We start from the raw sequence: 19124 nt of genomic DNA, 5'->3' as shown, positions 1-19124 counted from the left end.
GTGGCAGAGTGACATCAGAGTATAGTCGTTCATACCTGGATAAAAATATCAGTTTCATGGTGAATAAGGTACTTTTCAATGAATGTGTTATCTTTATCTTTTAATCCTCTTACTTATCCTCAGCACACTAAATTCAGAAGCATTGTTAGCTCTGACTCTTCCTGAATCTGGTGAAGAACCTCTCTTTCCCTTATTTCCAAGTTAATAATAACCATTTAATGTATAGGAGATAGTTTGGCCCACACTTCAACAGACACAAAACACTCCTGTAATAGGTCATTGACCTAATCTAATTTCCCCAAGAAAAGTCAACAAAAATAGTAGTATATAATGTGTATGTCTACCTCTGATGTGTTAAATCAAAACTTTTTATTACTGGAAAGCAGGGGGTGGGTAGTCTTCAGGGAGAAACCTAAAGAATGTCTGATCGTTTTTCTGTTTTGTAATGCACAAATATTTTAGTGAATTCTCTCTTCACTTCCCCAGGTTTTAATAATTTTATTTCATAGTTAATGTGGTTGTTGCTTCCATTAACTCTTATATTTCTGTGTGGTACTTTAATCTTTCTATGGCAAAAATCACACTATTTCAAAATAGAATTTTCATTTAAAAAGTTTAATTTTCAGGTAGTTAAAAAGCATGCATGCTAGCTACTTTCTTGGTCATAAGTTGTACTTCTCCTTTTAGCATTCCTAAGAGTATGAACTGTCTGGAACTGTAGTATTATAGCAATCCATTTTCTATTAGAATTAAATAGAACTGTTACCTTAAGAACATTACCTAGAAGGAGTATATTCAAGGATGTTCATTGAAGTGTGATTTATAATAGGTATTTAAATTGTTTATAATTTTTGACTATGAATGGAGAGCCAGTTATACTCTTAAGGTACCTCAACGTAATAGAGGCCATGTATACTATGAAGCCATTAAAAATGATTATGTAGAGTCATAATTATTTTTTAAGTTTATCTCTTTGGTTTGAGAGAGAAACAGAGCACAGGTGCAAGTGGAGGAGGGGCAGAGAGAGAGGGAGAGAATCCCAAGCAGGCTCTACCCTGTCAGCAAACCCTGAGATGACCTGAGCCAGCATCAAGAGTCAGATGCTTAACCTACTGAGCCCCCCAGTTGAACCACAGAGCCATAATAATTGACATGGAAAAGTAATACCCCAAAATTTGTTAAGAAAAATGTAATACAAAGTATTTTTATAGTATAATTATCTTTAAAAGACTGTATGTATGTATGTCGTATAGAGAATAAATTGAAAAAAGATATACACAAAAATATCAACAGGTGAATAAACAGGATAATTTTTGGTTTTACTCTCTTTTTAAAGTGTTTACAATATGCATATAGTACTTTATATACCAAAAACATAAATATTTTTGTTGCTTCTTGCATCCACTGGAATTAATTATAGGAATTAGAATTTCTGAATTTGAAACCCAAGTTATCTTAAAAAATCATTTGGGAAATTCAGAATTTCTTCTTACCAAATGTTTGTTTTAAGTAGTAACTATTTCACTATAAGGAATATTTATTTGATTATGATTCAACACCCAAAATAAGGAGAGGAGGTAATATAGTAAATTTAGATTCATAACTCTGGATGAAACCTAAAAGTTGCACTACGGTCTTCTATCCTGAAAATACAATACTGATATTTTGGACCTAAAAGGGACATTCAGACGTGGAAGTACCCTTTTAACTCCACCCCACATAACTGTTAGATATCCGGATTGGGTTTGTCTAGGTATCTAATAGCATTTATTATTATTTTAATAAAATTTCTGTGAATATAAGTGTTTCCCGTAAGTATTTAGTCTTCTGATACAGCATTCAAGTCCATTTCTTTATGAAAAAAGTTGCTTAAGGAAAGAAAATAGTTATGGCTCCTAGGAATAAGCATTGTCTTTAATCATTAACAGCCAAGTATCTCTTCAATAGATATGGGAAATTACCATAGTAATCAAATAGCATTTTATGTGTAACACATTTATGTGTATAACTGCAAATACAAATAAGCCTTCTGTAAGGAGGTCTATCCCTGACATCCAGATTTGAAACTTAAATTATTTTTAATCTTATAAATCAATACTTTTATGTATTTCATCAGAGCATATTATACATAATTCTTTAATTTTTGCTCACTAGAAATTTTCAGAGTTTGAAGTTATGTTTTGCTTATTTATGTCAGAGAGTTGCACAGTGCCTTACATTGAGAAAATACTGTGAAGTATTTGATGTATAAAAAATGGGTTTTTCTAGTTGTGTTGACTGTTCTCATAATTACTTCTTTCTAATAGTTTGTTTATATCATAGGCTGAGTGGTCTTAGTGGAATGATCTCAGATAATCTGTTATTTATAACATTTTTTAAAAGCAACTTTTTAAAGAAAACAACGTTGGGGCGCCTGGGTGGCTCATTCGGTTAAGCGTCCGACTTCAGCTCAGGTCATGATCTCACAGTTTGTGGGTTTGAGCCCCACATCGGGCTCTGTGCTGACAGATCGGAGCCTGGAGCCTGCTTCAGATTCCGTGTCTCCCTCTCTCTCTGCCCCTCCCCCATTCATGCTCTGTTTCTCTCTATCTCAATAATAAATAAACATTAAAAAAGAAAAAAGAAAAAATAGAAAACAACTGTTGCCTTAGTTGCAAATGTCCTGTCTGTAGTTAAACCATACATAGACAGCTATGGTTCCTGCCTTCCAGAAACCTGTAATCTTACAAACAGAGTTTTTAATTGTTCTCTCTAGTCACTTCCAAATTTATTAGTTACAGAAAATTGTCCAGTGATAAAACAGGAAATATCTAACACCTTTTTTCCTTTTACAGTATGATAAATGAGCCTATTTTTATGGCAACAACATACAGTAGGCAACAACATACATTATGGCAATAACAACTAAAATACATTATAGACAGCATTTTAAATGAATTAATTTAAATTTTTTTGTTTATCCATCAATAGAAGCCCAATAACATTTTGAGGAGAATTTGGGGTTTATACATATTTTAAGGGAAATTATGATCAGACTGTAGAATCTAGCTGAATGTTTTCCATGCATGTTTGTAGCCTATTCAGTTTTCATGCTTATATTTTGGGGCTGCATGTGGATTTATGGATGACAGCATTCCTAATTCCAAACAAGTGTTAGAATTTCTTGGTTCAACATTTAAATTTCTGTTTATGGTTTCTGGTACATGAAATCTGATTCCCCTTCTTCATTGCTCATCTATGGTGAGATTGATGGTGATAACTCCCTGTTGCTCACAGGTGTCACATTTCTTCTCAGAAAGAAAGATGTATAGAACTGAAGATTTTATTTTACCTTTGAATTTTACTTATATTTTTAAGGAAAGTATGATTGCTTATTTTTTCTAGTCATTTCTCAGTGGAAAGGTTTGGATTGACTTAAATTCCTAAAGTTTAAGTAGTAATAATAATAACAGCAACAACAACGACAACAACTTAATGAAAGTTAATAGAAATTTCAACAACCTGGAGTCTTCCAGTAGTTGTTATATAGTTCTGAGTATGTGTTTACTTAGAAGTTGGCCAGCATTTGCTAGTGAGGCTTTTAGCCATGAAGACTGAAACATCATTAATTTAACCACAACTTTCTCTTCCCAAACATTCCAGTAAAGTGGAGTAGAAGTACACTAATGGCATTATGAACTTATAAGCAGATAGATTTATAAACAGCCAAAACTACTTGGAAAAAATAAATAATTTAAGTTTCTTCATAATGGAAAATAAGCTAGCTACTAGCCAGCAGTAGTTGTCAGAAATTAAAATGTCCTCGTTGCACCTATAAATGAAGTTTGAATTGATTTTATATGGAGGGATTTCTAAAACATCTATATCATTATCATTCTCCTCTGGAATGGTTTTTATTTTGTGTAAATTATATATGAATGTAACTATAGCTTTTTTCACACTCAAAGAGAAAAAAGACAGATGCCCTCAGCAAGACACTTTTTAGTCAGTTTCAACACACATAGTTCTTTATTCTAGGAACTGCGCCAAATTCTGAATGAAACAATTATTCTAAATCATAGTTCCTGTTCTTCAGATGGTTACAAAGTAAATGACAAAGATATATAGAATTTAAGTTTGTGGTTGATACTCCTTTCATTGAAAGGTAGTTTCTCTGGCTCCTCCCCTTCAATCTAGGTGGGCTTTTAACTCATTTGTAACAGCAGAATGCAGGTAAAGTATTGTTATGTGATTTCCAGAGACTAGGTCAGAAAAGGCAACCTTGTGCTAGAGATCCTAAGCTTTTTTGCCTTTTTTTTTTCCTTTTTAGGGTAGGGGTTTTTTTTGTTTTGTTTTGTTTTGTTTAGTTTTTTGAGAGTGAGATAAGACAGTATGAGTGGGAGAGGGGCAGAGGGAGCAAGGAGAGAGAATCCTAGGCAGGCTCGACACTGTCAGCGTGGAGCCTGATGCAGGGTTTGAGCTCATGAAACTTGCGAGATCACCACCTGAGCTGAAACCAAGTTGGATGCTTAACTGCCTTGGGCCCCTAAGCTTTTTTAAATGAAGTCTAAGTACTCTAGGCTGCCATGCTGTGAGGAAGCCAAGACACTGAAGACTCTTTAGTAGCCAGTACTAATCTTTGAGGATTCCTAGTCCAAACACCAGATATGACTGAATGAGCTTTCCAGAGGATTCCAGATCACAGCCAACATGTCAGCCCAGTTCTCCCGTATTCCCAGCTACTGCCCTGGTACTATGGCACAAAAACAAGCCATCCTGCACTGTGCCCTGTCCAGATTCCTGATTTATAGAAGGTATGAACAGAATACAGTGGTCATTATTTGGGGCTGCTAATTGTAGGGTGGGTTTGTTACAGAGCAATGACTGACTTGATATAGGATACACTTATGTGAGAGTAGGAGATAATTAATTTCTCTACCTAAGAATATATGGAAAACTTCCCAGGAGCAGTGACATCTAAATTCGGCCTTTAATGATGAGTAGGAGTCTTCTAAGTAAAGAAGGTAGGAGAAAGGGACCTTGAGCCGAGGGAAATACGTAGAAACGTATGATCACGAAAGAGTGGTGTGTTTGGTGGATGACAAGAAGTTTAGTGTAGAAGAGCACTGGATAGTTAGGGCCGGAAAGAAAGCCGTGTGTCTAGAAATGATGCAGAGATTTCCTTTTTTTCTTTTTTTCTTCCTATGCCAATGGAATTTCAACTACAGCACTGTAGGAGTGGAAAATAATAATCAGACTTGTGTCATAGATAACTAATTAGCAACTTTTGGAAGTTGGGCTGAAGGAGAAAGAAATGAAAAGGCAAGGTGAAAAATAATAGTTCAGATGGCAGAAGATCAAGGCTGAGATAGATCGCTTTCATGTAGTAGCAGAATAGTATCAGTTAGGTGACAATGGATATTTGAATTGTTAATCTATTATTTACTAAATTTTTCTGTTCAAGGCTTAATAATAAATGCTACAGCCAGTCCTGCTTTTTGGCCAATCAAACCAATGCCTTACAAAACATTTGGTTGAATTAAATGTGTTAATGATATTTCTGAATGCTTTATGAAAACATCATCCACTATGAATTTTGTAGAATTATGATTAAATAATGCTATTTTTATATTTTTCTTAAGGCATTGATTACGCTGGTACATTTTTTTAAAAATGACACCAAATTACATCAGATAAGGTATTAATGAAACCATGGGTCGTACTTACTCTGCTTCCCTAAAATAAACAGTTAATCTTGACAGGCGCCTGAGTGGCTAAGTCTGTTGAGCGTACCACTTCGGCTCAGGTCATGATCTCACGGTTCGTGGGTTCGAGCCCAGCATCGGGCTCTGTGTTGACAGCCCAGAGCCTGGAGCCTGCTTCAGATTCTATGTCTCTCTCTTCCTCTGCCCCTCTCCTGCTCATGCTCTGACTCTCTCTCTCAAAAATAAACACTAAAAATAAATAAATAAATAAACAATGAACTAAAAAAATCTTGAAAAATGGTAACTTATGTAATCATAAAGATACTACAATGAGAAAATGTATATAATTCATTTTGTAAATATAGTTAGGTAAACAAAACACAAATGTAGTCAACAGCTTTGTGTGTGGATTTGACTTTTAAACAACTTTTGTGTTTACTTCATGTATCTTTAGTGTGATAAATAAAAGTTTAGTGATGACATTTGAACTTGTACTGGAACATCATAACAGCATACATGTAATAAATTTTTCTAGGGTCAAAAGGGCAGATAGGTCTTCCTTCAGTCACTCTGAGCATCTAGACTACATCCTACATGTCATGTACCTACTGCCTTATCTACACAGGGCATTGCTACCAATGCTGAGATAAAGGGAGTTGTTTTTAAAACACTCTGTTTCCCTATACAACTTGGTTTTACTTTACAGTTTGGTTATTTTTTTCAAACATCTGAAAAGCTTAATCTTTTTAATGCAAAATCAAAATCCACAGAATTTTGTAGATTTTTTTCCATCTGCCTTTTCCAGAGCTCTGATTCCTTTCTGACATGTTTCTGTAAAACAGACATCTCCCAGAATTTGAGCAATGACTCTCTACATTTCACCCATAGTACCAAGTTGAATTAATGTACCTGGTGAAAAAGTGTTTTTTTTTGGTTTGTTTATTTTATTCATCCATTATATGGTACTCTAGTCATTTTGTAAAGAAGTTACTATGTTAGTGATGTTACAGAAAAGAGTCTGACTTCTTTAAAAAGTCTGGCTGCATAATTATCCTTAGTCACCTATTCCATGAAAAGCCTAGGAAAATATTCAGGAAGAATTTGGAACAGACTGATAGTCAGTAAATCCAAAGGGAAGGAGATAGGTAAGCCATAGCACAGGATAGCACTGATGACATTTGCTGCTTTGTGAGCAAAGGAATTAATTAGACCAGATAATCTTGAGAACCCTAAGAATAAAGTCCACTAGGACTAATATAATGGAGAAATCTGTTAATTAGAGTAGAAAGTGAGTTCTCTTACTATAAAACAAAGGACAGTGGAGCTTTAAACAGAAGAAAGTAGAGGAAAGGCAGGAGGAAAAGCTTAATAAAGCAGAGCATATTTATTTGTCAGGAAAATACATTCTTTATCTTTTTGTAGGCCAAAAAAAAAAAAAAAATCACCAAGCATTTCGCAGAAGAGATAAAGTGTGTTATAAGTGTTAGAAAAGATGTTTACCAGCAGTTGTGCCAATTAAGGATCAAAACTCGATTCTGGATAGGACAGAATGAGTCCATATATCAGTACACAATTGGTTAAAAACAAAAAAAGTCCCATTGTTTATTGGTCCAGATGTTTGAGCAATTGGTTAGGTTCAGTTTGGGCCTGGTGTGCTGAGGTCACTCAAAATTCGTGGTCAGGAAAAACTACAGTAATTTGCAGGCTCAGTGCAAAATAAAAATGCAGAGGCCCTTTGTTCAAAAGTATTAACAATTTCAAGATAGTAATAGCAGAACATTAAGCCAGAGATGAGGACCATCTAAACCAGTGGCCTTGTGTGACTGACATCACATGTCACATTCCATGAGGATAGCATTTCTGTGGTTCTTTTACAGCCTTCCTCTTTAGAACTGTCATAATAAAACACAGCATTATAGACAAGACTTTAAACACAGCGCAGACAAAGGCTACTGTAAGCGTAATTTCAGGGGAGCTCAGCAGCTCAGTGCTGCGTCTGCCGTGGATTGTTTGCATGCTCACCTTTGTATCCTAACATGTAGCGCAGTCTCATGAGTCTCTGACCCATGGTAAGCACTCAATAAATAGTGGAGGGGTAGGTAGTAGATGATAGTGGTTGCCAACCCTTCCCAGGGAATCTGGTTCCACTTAGCTCAGGATAAGAGGACCCAATGTGGGTTCTTTGGAGTTTTAGTTCATATTACACAGACCTTGCAGATGCCTTCTTCGGCCAGGTTGAGGGTTTCCTTTAGCTCTGGGCCTTGCATGTCTTCTTACACAACCAGTTTCTCTATTCAGTGATCCTGAAGCATAGTTAAGCTAATGAATTAGAATAACAATTGAGCCCTTGCCAAGTTAAGACTGGAATAGGCAGAAGAAAGGCCACCCTGTTTCAAAGATATCAGATCCGTAGAAACTGAGCCTACGATAGATCACATGGCAAAGGGATTGCAGATGACTTAAGGTTACTAATCAACTGCCCTTAACGGTAGCTAAATATCCTGGATTACCCAGGCAGGCTCAGTGTATCACAAGGCTCTTACATGGGAGTGACAGAGAGGAAAGGCAAAAAAGACATGTGATGAAGGAAACAAGGTCTGAGTGATGTGCTGTGAGATGGGTCCTTCTGTCTTTGCTGGGTTTGAAGACAGAGGAAGGGAGTAGCTCTGGAAGCTGGAAAAGGTAAGGAAATACATTCTATACTAGGGCCTCCAGAGAAGAACACAGCTCTGCCAACACCATGATTTTAGTCCTGTGAAATCTGGGTCAGATAGCAGATCTCCAGAACTGTAAAAGAATGAATTGGTGTTGTTTTAAGCCATTACCTGGTGGTAATTTGTTACAGCAGCAGCAGGAAACTCAAACAGCTGGTTCCGCACTGGGGTGAAATAATCCATCCTCCTTCCTGGTTCATTAGAAATCACTAACTTCCATGGATGGGTATTATTGTCTGCCTGCATGTTTTTACATTTCTTTTGGTGACCAACAAGTAGAGTTCTATCTCTTTTATCTGTATTTTTATTTTCCCTCATTAGATCACTAAGTTTTTGAGTTCAGGCTAGTAGATGCTATATTCTCAGGGAAGCTAGTAATGCCTCCTATTGCAGAGAACCCTGGTTTCTTGGGATGTTAATAGTTGAGAGATAGTAAAAAGAAGAAGCTTCTACTTCTAAAATCCAGGTTAAACAAGCTTCCTTTTTCTTAAAGCACTTTATAGAGATATGTTCTGTGTATAAGGTTTAAAAAAATCTTAACTGTTTAAGAGAATATCCAGCAAAAAGTATGACTGTTCTTCAGCGCAAGTTCCTTTCAGCCATTACTAGTTTCTTGTGAATTCTTCCAGAACTATTATGTAGACATATAAACACACATACGGTTGTTATCTACACATACTCTTCTGCACCTTTGTTTTTGTCTTAATGATTTAATTAACACATTTGCTTATGAAAGAATTTTCAGTTTTTAATGTATAATGTGCACATGAAACACATACATATGAAACACATACATATGAAATACATATTTCCCAAACATTTTAAACTACAAGTTTCACTCTTTAATAAAAGTGTCTCATAGAACTACTTTTTGAGACACACTGCTTAACACCAAGCTGCCTTCCTCTGGACTAGAAGTAAGAATTAGTGACCCCCATACAGCAGGGTGGCATGACAGGTATTGATTTTGGAGTGAGGGATTTGGGAGGGATTTTGGATTTAGAGTGATTGGGTACTATCCTGGCTCTATGGTGAACGTTCCTGCTTGCTCACTTTCATGCTAACTGGCTGTGTGGCTTGAGGCAGGCTGTTTAACTGTATTGAGACTTTCTTGTTAATACTGTCTACCTCATTTATTCAGTCATTTGTTCATTAATTAATACCTGCAATTTTTAGAACATTCATGAGCTAGGTCAAATAAAGCAGTTTCTCCACCCCAGAAGCTTTCTAGTCGTGTGAGAGAGGCTTCATTTGTAGCACACAAATCAGCAGTGAACAGTGGCCTGTCTTAAAATTAAGGTTGTGGAGAATCATTTTCTGCCCAGATTTCTACTTTCCAGTTTTCTCCTTTCATAGGCCTAGATCAGCAGTAACAAATATCACTTACACCATTTCAAAACTTGCAAAAAATGCAGGAAGAAATGAGGGTTAATATAGTGTTCTTCAGGTATTGATTTTTTAAAGCATATATTATCGACTTTCATATTAATCACCTGATGAGTTAACAGGGTAATGTTTTTTATCTGAATAAAATACAATAAGAGTAACCAAATCTTCTAATTGATTATGAAATTCCTACATAAATTTTGCCATGCTTGTGGATTGTGGACATATATGTCTTAATAGTTGTGACTTTAAACATTGAATTACGTAAAACCTCAGAATCTTTGTTTTCGAATCCATAATGTATATATTTTACAGGAAAATTTTAGAATTTTTATTTTTCCCAATGTCTATAAACCATATAAATGCATTTTAAAAAAATATTTGAGAGAGAGAATGTACACACACGGTTGCATGTGAGCAGGGGAGAGTCAGAAAGAGAGGGAGAGAGCAAATCCCAAGCATTCTCCCCATTGTCAATGCACAGCCTGACAGGGGGCTCAGTCTCACAAATTGTGAGATCATGACCTTAGCAGAAACCAAGAAACCAAGAATCTGACGCTTAACCAGCTGAGCCACCCAGACACCCCTTGGTACATTTTAGCCTTTAGAGTCGTCACTCTTCATAATTCTCCTTTCTTTGTTTAAATCACAATTACTTCAAAAGCATACTTCTCTTTTCTTCTCACTCTTAATAACTTTGAATAGGAACTTCATATTCTTTAGAAAAAGATATCTTTGGAAATTTAAGTGAAAATAACTAACACAGTTTCTTTAATTGTCATTTTAGTTGCCAGAAAGTTTCAACTTCTCTTCTTTCATTTTCTCAGGCCAACAAAATGTTGTCTAGGCCCTCTGAGTTCCAGACAGCATTCAACACTTGTTTTACTGAGTTCTGATGACTTCAGTCTGTTAATTTATTTAGGATATGCTTTTGGTTTTTATAAGGTCAACTAGAAATTTGAAGCTATTTTCCTCACCTATTCTAAGATCAAATATATATTTTTTAATACTGAAATTTGAAAACCACTATGGTAACTTCAGTGATGTTGAATCTTTGAGCATACATCTAAAACTTTTCTATTTAAAAAAATGATTCAATTATTTCATAATGGGAACTCTGTTAAGGTCAGTATGATAGCTACCTAGTAATTTTATAGTATCAAATGCATAAAACTTTGATTTGGTGGGTTTTTTTGTGGTCATTTTAATGAAAGTTTGATTTGTCACATCCTAAAAAACAAATCGTTTGATATTTGGTTTTATTATTAGCAAGTGATGTATGTCCTTGCCAATGCTCAGATCTGACTCTCTCCCAATAAATTGTCCCTACCTCAGCTCTCTTCATCGCTCCTTGCCCGACATCTGGCTTTTACCCCGATCCGGGAGTAAGTCAGAGATGAGGTATGGATGGATGCCAGGAAAGTTGGTAGTATACACATATACACACATATATATATGCCCACACATAGATGTAATGTGAGAGAAATACATATATATACATATATATATATATATGTATATATATGTATAATGTGAGAGAAATAGCTACTTTAGAATGACCTGCTTTGGTGGCCAGGAAGGAACTGACCATTTTGCTAGATTTTTGCTGTGACTGCTATGGTCCAAGGGTTTAAGATTTTCTTCTTTCCAAAAGAAAACATTGTTCTTTTTTGTAGTAAATCTCAAGCATAGCGGTATCCTTCTAAGCTAATTTTCTCAATTCCAGATAATTGTTAGTGGGTGAAAATGTGGTTTATAGATTCAGCAAAGTTATGTAGAAAGCCAGCTTTTGGGTAGCATGTGGAAACAGCATATGCTGTTGGCTCACAAAATAAATTTGGCCGTTGGCCATTATGACAGCTCTTCTCCCTGGTTCTCCCCATATCTCTCACATCATTCCTTTCAATCTCCTTTAATCATTTCTGTCTCCTCCTGTAATTTTAATATTCACCAGGGTTCTATACTAAACTGTTTTTTGTTTGTTTTTTTTTTAATTTTTTTTTTAATGTTTTATTTATTTCTAGGAGAGAGAGAGAGACAGCGTGAGCAGGTGAGGGTCAGAGAGAGACGGATTCACAGACTGAAACAGGCTCCAGGCTCTGAGCTGGCAGTCAGCACAGAGCCTGATGCGGGGCTCGAACCCACGAACCGCGAGATCATGACCTAAGCGAAAGTCGGACGCTTAACCTACTAAGCCACCCAGGCGCCCCGCTATACTAAACTGTTTTCTCTGGGAGACTCCTTGGGTGATCTCTTCAGATCATTTCCCTTTAGCACTAGTGATACCGCAATGGCTGCTGTCTTTCTACACATGGTCCTGTCTTCTCACCTGAGCTCTCCATCTATGTAATGTTTTACCTGTTTACTATCTATTCCCATTCAGATATACTACAGGCACTTGAGACTCACCTATTTAAGTTTAAACCCAAACCCTTTACACCCAATATGTAACTTACCCTCCTCTGTATCACCATCTTCACAGAAGCCAAACTTACAAAACCCAGAAATCTGAGAGCATTGTCATAGAAGAGCAAATAAGATCCAGAACTATTATGTACTAACATAGATACATTGACACCATGCACACACACACACACACACACAGGTATTCAAAGAGGAATAGTGCATAGTTTTACATAGTAGCTGTATTATAGTCCACCTAGTCCTAGTGAAAATCCTAGGACTTACTTGCCTATTTTCCTGTGGAGAGACATTTGGGTAGTTTTCAGTTTTTCACTATTACAAACAATGCACTGATGAACATTTGTGCCCATATCTTCTGACATAAATATGCAAGTGTTTCTTTAGAGTATGTAAAATGGGAGTAGAATTCCTGGGTATAGATATGTACATCTCCATATACCTGGACAATTGTTGCCAAATTGTTATCCAAAATGGCTTCAGTGTTAATAGTCCAACCAGTAGTAATTTATCTTGTAGTATTCCATGCCCTCCATGATCCTTGCCATTAGACATTTTCATTTTTACATTTGTAAAATATTTCAGGCTAGTTTTCATTTCCTTGAAGTTGAGCTTATTATTATCATATGCTTATTTGACCCCACTCTTCCTTCCTTTTGGAAGTTCCTCTGGTCTTTGGCATACATTTTTAAATTATGTTGGATTTTTTAAATGTTTATAGGAGTTTTCAATAACAGTCCTCTGTTAGCAGGTGTTGCAGTATCTCGTTACATTTTGTAACTCTTTAGGTGTCTACTGATAAATAGAAGTACTTCTTTTTGTACATTTTTTTAAATGTTTTATTTATTTTTGAGAAAGAGAGAGAGCAAGTGTGAGTGAGGGAGGGAGAGAGGGGTAGAGAGAGAAGGGAACAGACCCAAAAACAGGCTGCAGACTCTAACCTGTCAGCACAGAGCCCAATGTGGGGCTAAAACTCACAAACCGCAAAGATCACAACCTGAGCTGAAGTCAGATGCTTAACCTACTGAGCCACCGAGGTACCCCTACCAGTACTTACTTCTAATGCTTACAAGGTTACTGAACTTCTCAGTCTTTATGGTTTCATTTTCTGCTTTAAAAAACAAAAACATAAACAAACTTCTCCATCCTAAGATCCTACAGACGTTGTCCTGAATTTTATATGTGTATTGTGTGGGTAGAGATATAGTTAAGCCACATAAAAACTGACTTTTGATTTTTGATTTCAGAACCATTGTTTGTGTCATGGTCAAATGGGTATTATTTTTCAAGTGTCAGAGTGCCATCAATCATTGCACATTTTCCTGGATCTCTCACTTTGCTCAGATGGGCACCTTGCCATGTTTCAGAAATATTATTCCCAGAATATACTACAAAATGCAAGTAATTCACTCCTAGCAATACTAGGACAACTAATGTTGTTTCATTTGAATAAGAAAAGGTTAATACTCCATCTAAGATAATACCAATATGAAACCTGGCTTAGAAAATGCCCTTACAAAATGAGGCAGTATCTGGAAATAACATTTTAACTCCCAGAAAGTTAAAAAGGAAGCCAATCTTCGTTCTAAAATTTTAGAGAAACTTTCCCAGGATAAGATACATCTTTTGACAGATCTAACTTTTGATCTACATTATTCACTGTCATTTATATGGTGGTAGTGCAGTTTTGATTCAGGTTGTATTTCCTGTGTGTGTTATGTGTATGTTGTAATATAGTGTGGAATCAAGCTAATAAAACAGAAATCTCTGCAATTGTATTACTGAGAACAGAAGTCATCTTTTAGTACAGCTGTCTTCATCTAGTTTCATTTATCCCCTTTATTTGAAAAAGTCCTTATTCTTCAGGGTTGAACTCAACAGAGGAGGTTTCTTATTGCCACTAACCATTCTTCTTTCATTCACAAGTCTTACAATAAACATTTATTACTTATAAAAACGATCAACCTTTTCTTTTGGTTATGGGAAGAGTTCTAAATTGACCCTGTTGACTTACCACAGATATGAAAGCCGTAGAACAGTGATCTCAATTCATTCAACAACTTTTATTAAACATCTTTTATGCACTAGACTCTAAGGATAAAAGAGTCAGAATCTAATTCTTTAGCTTCTCATGACTTTAGAAGGAGATAGGAATCATAAATGTACCACTAGGAATCTATTTCCTTCAGATTTGCCATTTCACAGTGGTCCTTTTGTCCTATGCCAGTTTTTAAAAGCTGAATTGATTGATCTTTGTGTTATGTTTGTAAACTACAAACAAAATTAGAGATTCTTCAAGGTATGATTTTTTTCATTGAAAAAAATGCAATTTTCTATCTTGCCAGGAGGAGAAAAAGCAACTCTAATACATTTAAGGCCAGTAATAATTATACTTTTATTCTGTACTGTAACATTTTCTCCTTCTTTACAATGTAGTTTTAGCTATTTAATTACATGTTACTATAATTGTGTCCATATTTATTGTTAATTTTAACATTCAAGTTCCCAGAGGGAGGACTTGTCATCTTGATAATGCCTTAATGCCTAGAACCTTGGCATTCCTGTGAGTGTAATGTTGTCTCAACTTGGCTTGCTCAGTCAGGATAAGACTGAACACATCCCAGTTTAGTGGCAGCCAACCACGGTTGATTGAATGCAGTCAGGAGGCCAAGGAGGACCCTGTGGCAGATTCAGTTTTAGTAATCTGTGAAAAAAAAAAAAAAGGTGGGTGTTGGATTTCTGAAATACTCTAAACATACTTAATGTTTGGGGATTTTTCATTGGTTATTCATTTAAGTTAAAGAAGCTATTAGCAGGAGCTTTTTTGTAGTTCATACAGCATTAGCAGCTAATAATAATAGTTTCCAAATATTTCGTGGAAATTTACGAGCATTTTCATATTCAACACTTCATTTCATCTTCAGACCACCTCTGAGGCAGATGTTATCTCATTTTTACAGGGGAGAAAACAGAAGTCCTGTTAGGTTAAATGATTTCTCTAAAGTCACATAACTAGTAAGAAATATACCTGGATCCAAATCTTTGTTTCCTGACTTCAAGTCCCATTCTGTTTCAACTATACCAATCTGCTATGACACCTCTTATGCCTTCAAAGTTGGAAATGTGGCGGCGTTACTGAATTCTACTGTGTTGACTCATCCTAGCCATTATTGCCCCAGAAGCTACTCTGATTGTCAGTGTTAGGCATATTTTATTTATGTTCATAAAGAAACACTGACAATGTTTATACAAGGACCCTTCTGATTGACCTCTGTTACCCACCAGCTTACCTTTTATAAATCAATTTAACAGTCAGTAATCATCATTCCTTTTAGTTAAGTCACAAAGAGAGTATTTACATAAGTACAGAGGTCAGTCCATTGATGTGGTAACTCCAGTACTGACACGGAATAAAATCTAATTACTAAATAAAGATATGTAGATTTAGTAAATGAATGTCGACCCACAACATTTCATCAACAACTTCTAAAATGTGAAGTCACTATTAGAGACACACTTACAGTCAAAAAACCACTAAAAGAAATGCATGTGATCAGAACTTTCTGCTGTTAAGAGATTAAAATTCAGGTTAATAGGTAGATTCTAAAGGAGTCTAACAAATTGTAAATTGTGATGAGATTACTAAAGAAATGGCTTGAGAAACCTTCGTAATCTTGCCATAAAAAGACAACGCAGAGGATATTTTACTTCTTGACCTTAATTATGAATATTGTTGTAGGCCCTTGATATTTTGTTAGCTCATAATAGAGATGAATTAATTCTCAAGCAGTTATAGTGATTAAATTTTCTTTATCTCTTTTTTATGTTAATGAAGCATAGGGAAATCAGTCTCTAAACCAATTCTGAAATAGAATTTAACTTTTTATTGCACTTACGTATCTCTTTTCTTTTACTCTGAATGGCATGTTTTAGACTAAAATTATCTTGATTTTCTTTTTTCTCTAGGCTTGATCCTCCACAACCTGAGAAGTTGAAAAAGGAGCACAGCTCAGCTGAAAACATGTCTTTAGAAACTCTAAGAAACAGTAGTTCAGAAGACCTCTTTGATGAGATTTAACTGTCTCAAAAGGTACTTTGATGTTCACTAGACTACGCTTTCTATTCATTTCTTTAAACTAAGAAAGCAAGATTTCGACTCAGCAGAAGCTCTTACTGTACCTTACAATTTAATTACATACACAGTGAATTGAAACCATTGTGCAGAATGGATTATGCATGTATATGAAGATATGATTTGATGACAGTGGTACATTATTCTAAACTATTCATTCCCATGCCTGTAATTACATAAAATCTCAGACTTTGTGTTGCAAAGGACACATTTATCTTATTCAGTTCACACATATTATATGTGGTAGCTGTCTAACATCCTGTCTAGGAAGATTTTGGAAATAGGACAAAGAAAATGTCTACAGTTTTTTTTTGTTTTTTTTTGAATAGTCATTTTCAGAACAATGATGTTTGAACATTTTAATTTGTGAAATGATGTATAAAATTTATTTTAGTTTGTACAGAAACAACCTCAAAATCTGATGATAAAATTTTTGATTTTATAATAATACACTTTACAAGGTGCTTACTGATATAAATGTAACACCTTTTTGTATCAAAAACATGTTTTTTCATAGATTGTTGGTAAAAGACTTCTTACACATTAAGGACCCTCTTTGAAAATAAGGACTCTTGTCATATTCACTTATCAATCCTCAGTAACATCTAGCACAATTTTTTTTAAAAAAATAGTTACTGGGGTACCTGGGTGGCTCAGTCAGTTAAGCGTCCGACTTTGGCTCAGGTCACGATATCACAGTCTTTGGGTTCGAGCCCCACGTCGGGCTCTGTGCTGACAGCTCAGAGCCTGGAGCCTGCTTCAAATTCTGTGTCTCCCTCTCTCTCTGCCCCTCCGCCACTCACTATCTGTCTCTGTCTCTCAAAATAAAATAAAAAAATAAAAATAAAAAAATAGTTACTGTTTCTACTGCCTACCCCTTCATTCTGTCTTCTCTTCTCTCCAGTTGAACATCCCTCTTCTCCATGGTTCTCAAAGTTAACAGTGACTAACCACCATGTTGCTAAATTCATTGGTTGGTCCATTCTCAGTCCTCATCTTACTAAGCCTCTCTGCTACACCTGACCTAGTCAGTCACTTCTCCGTAGACACTTTCTTCACTTGCCTTTTGCATTAACATATGCTGTTTGTTTCCTCTTTCTTTTCAGACACAGAGGTCTCTTTGACCCACAGTTAAGAGTGGGTTTGAGTGCCTCAGGCTTAATTCAGCTTTCTTTTCACTCCCTACATTGTCTACCTAGTTTTTCATGATTTTAAATACCATTTGCATGCTAATATCTCCAAAACTAGAATAGTTGTGTTTCCACAGTCATGTATTCAGTCATGTATTCAGTCATGCATTCTACAGTATGTATTCAGTTGACCCCCGAACAATGCTGGGGTTGAGACATTGCTGCCCTGTGTAGTCAAAAATCCATGTATAATTTTTGACGCCCCAAAAACTTAACAACTAAGAACCTACTATTTACTGGAAGGCTTACCAAAAATATAAACAATTAATACATATTTTGCATTTATATGTACTATATATTGTATTCTCACAGTAAAGTAAGCTAGAGAAAACAAAATGTTACTAAGAAATCAAAGGAAAGTAGGGCGCCTGGGTGGCTCAGTCAGTTAAGCGTTTGACTTCAGCTCAGTTCATTATCTCACGGTTCGTGGGTTCGAACCCCGCGTCGGGCTCTGTGCTGACAGCTAGCTCGGAGCCTGGAACCTGCTTCGGATTCTGTATCTCCCTCTCTCTGACCCTCCCCTGCTCCCGCTGTCTCTCTCTGACTGTCAAAAATAAATTTAAAAAAACATTAAAAAAACAAAGAAAAGAAATCAAAGGGAAGAGACAGTGCATTTATATGGCTATACTGTAAAAAAATGTGTGTATAAGTGTACCTGCACGGTTCAAACCCCTGTTGTTCAAGGGTCAGCTGTATAATTTATCATTAATTTTTGCAAAAGGAAGTTCTCAAAAATCTGACTGAGTATATCTATCTGATTTGGATGATTATTTGGATGCTTAAGTACACCTAAAGCAGAGATCTGATTATATCCCAATCATTTTTTTCCCCAGTCTTCCTCTACCTAGCAAATTACCCTAACACTTTCCCGGTTGCTGCAAGTTGAAAACCCAGGAATCCTGCTCAGTACCTCTGCTTCCCTCTTCTCCCACATTCTGTTATTTTTTACCTCCGAAATATAGCTTGACTCTGTCTACTTCTTTCTCTGTCTACTACAGCTGCCTTCTGACTGGTCTCCCTGCCAATCTCCTTCTACTCCTAAATGCATGTCTGCCACAAAATAGCCACTCAAATGTTTCCTTAAGTTATTAAACTGTTTTGAAAAGAAACTTAGGAAAAGGTTGAAATTTACTTAATTGATTTGATGCAGAGAAATAATTGTTTAGAAAGCTCAAGTACCTTTTGTAATTAATTATAGACACTGTATACATATGTATTTATGCATGTAGGCTTGACTACAGAAAGAGAATGAGAAAGAAACTACACTGATATAAATTACATTGTTTATATCAGAATAGGATTTTATTAAGTCAGTAGAACAATAAAATAAAAAGAAATTTTACTGTGTTTTTATTTCCATAGTGGCATCCATTTAAGATGGGAAAGTTTAAAATAAATGTAAACATAAATATATGAAATATAAAAATGCAATTATAGGGGTGCCTGAGTGGCTCAGGCAGTTGAGCATCCAACTCTTGATTTCATCTGGTCTCAATCCCAGGCTTGTGGGATTGAGCTCCATATCAGGCTTCATGCTCAGTGTAGAACCGGCTTAAGATACATTCTCTCTCTCTCTCTCTCTCTCTCTCTCTCCCCC

At 35.8% G+C, this 19124-nt stretch overlaps 1 protein-coding gene across 4 annotated transcripts in view; it reads left to right on the top strand.

Annotated features, from left to right (window-relative positions):
- The window catches only part of XRCC4 (X-ray repair cross complementing 4), a 258352-nt gene that overhangs the window by 210320 nt on the left and 28908 nt on the right, over window positions 1–19124 (top strand). For all 4 annotated transcript variants that reach the window (XM_039241051.1, XM_039241050.1, XM_039241054.1 and 1 more), the window contains one exon: window positions 16172–16295. In XM_039241051.1, the coding sequence (XP_039096982.1) occupies window positions 16172–16283 (112 nt within the window). In that variant the 3' untranslated portion in view covers window positions 16284–16295. The remainder of the gene's footprint in view (window positions 1–16171; window positions 16296–19124) is intronic.

The sequence above is a fragment of the Hyaena hyaena genome, unplaced genomic scaffold, assembly GCF_003009895.1.
Source record: "Hyaena hyaena isolate Hyena2069 unplaced genomic scaffold, ASM300989v1 scaffold_188, whole genome shotgun sequence".
NCBI classification, from domain to species: domain Eukaryota; kingdom Metazoa; phylum Chordata; class Mammalia; order Carnivora; family Hyaenidae; genus Hyaena; species Hyaena hyaena.
The sequence above is the reverse complement of the archived record's forward strand: the minus strand, read 5'-3'. Positions and strand labels throughout refer to the sequence as shown.